This window comes from Helobdella robusta (assembly GCF_000326865.2).
Source record: "Helobdella robusta unplaced genomic scaffold HELROscaffold_5, whole genome shotgun sequence".
NCBI lineage: Eukaryota > Metazoa > Annelida > Clitellata > Rhynchobdellida > Glossiphoniidae > Helobdella > Helobdella robusta.
Window position 1 is genome coordinate 3,830,118 of NW_008705254.1, and position 1,238 is coordinate 3,831,355.

Below are 1,238 nucleotides of genomic sequence, written 5' to 3' on the forward strand. Positions count from 1 at the left end.
TGTCAAATATTAAGACTTTTTTTATTTAAACTTAATAAACTTCATCAAGATGATAAAAGTCTCGTTAGAAAAATTGAGAAACTCAACTACAAGTTGAATAATGCCGAAAACGCAGTGATCTTTATAAATAATTGTATTTACAAATATGAATGTACACCTTCCTACATCAACACTCGCACAGATTGTGAGAAACTTGGAGCAGGCAAGGAGTGCAATACCATTTTTGTAGATGAAATTTATTTTAATGTTGTCTCGTGTGTCGATGGTTATGTACCGGATGAGAATGATAGAGGACAATGCCTTGGTTTGTATATGATTCGTCTTTTTGTTGTTCATTTTAGTAATCTGTTCATATGAATTTTTTAATATATGTTTTTGTTCTAAAATGTACTTTTCACTCTTTGAAAATTTTCAAGATATTGATGAATGTAAAGAGGACTTGCATGATTGTGACCTGAACACAACAGAATGTAGGAATATTAACGGAAGTTTCACCTGTAATTGTCTTCCGGGCTTGATGAGAAATGGGTTATCTATGTTGTGCGAAGGTGAATATTATTATTGACATGAAATTTGTTTCAAACAATGCGTTGGTTTGGTGGTCGTTATTAATATAATGATTGTTTCAAACAATGAGTTGGTTTGGTGGTCGTTATTAATATAATGATTGTTTCAAAACAATGAACAAACGGTGAACATACAGACATTGACGAGTGTTTGACCTCGCCGTGCGAATCAAACTTTACTTCATGCTCCAACACTTTTGGCTCATATGAATGTGTTTGCGAGGATGGCTTTGAAAAAAATTCAAACGATCTCTGCCAAGGTCTTTCCTTTTCAGACATTGTTGTATTTTCTGAAACTGAAAACTTTTTTATTTCGATATTTTTCCCACCAGACTTGAATGAGTGTAAGTTTGCTACTTGCGATTGGACAACTTCATATTGCACGAACACTGTGGGCTCGTACGAATGTACCTGCCTTCCAGGATTTCAAAAATTTAACACTTCTTGCGATGGTAAATAATGATAAAAAGTTGCACTTGCTTTCAAAAATAATAACTTATCAATCGAAAATATTTAAAATAGCGTTTGAAAAAATTATTGTACTTTCTGGTAAACTTGAAAATTTTCACTAACCAAAAATTTGCAGCTCAAATTTTTTCAAAATTTTCTATAATAACTACTTTAACATCGTATTAAATATAGTCTGTAATTTACCTACTTATATTTGTGGCA

At 31.9% G+C, this 1,238-nt stretch overlaps 1 protein-coding gene across 1 annotated transcript; it reads left to right on the top strand.

The window, feature by feature from the left end:
* Positions 1-702: 702 nt before the first annotated feature.
* HELRODRAFT_68528 (hypothetical protein) lies at positions 703-1,026 on the top strand (the record flags this gene model as incomplete). The annotated part of the gene is made up of 2 exons (XM_009026999.1): positions 703-826; positions 899-1,026. Coding segments are annotated over 2 exons (252 nt in total), but the record flags the coding sequence as incomplete, so codon positions are not given.
* Between the last annotated feature and the right edge of the window lie 212 nt (positions 1,027-1,238).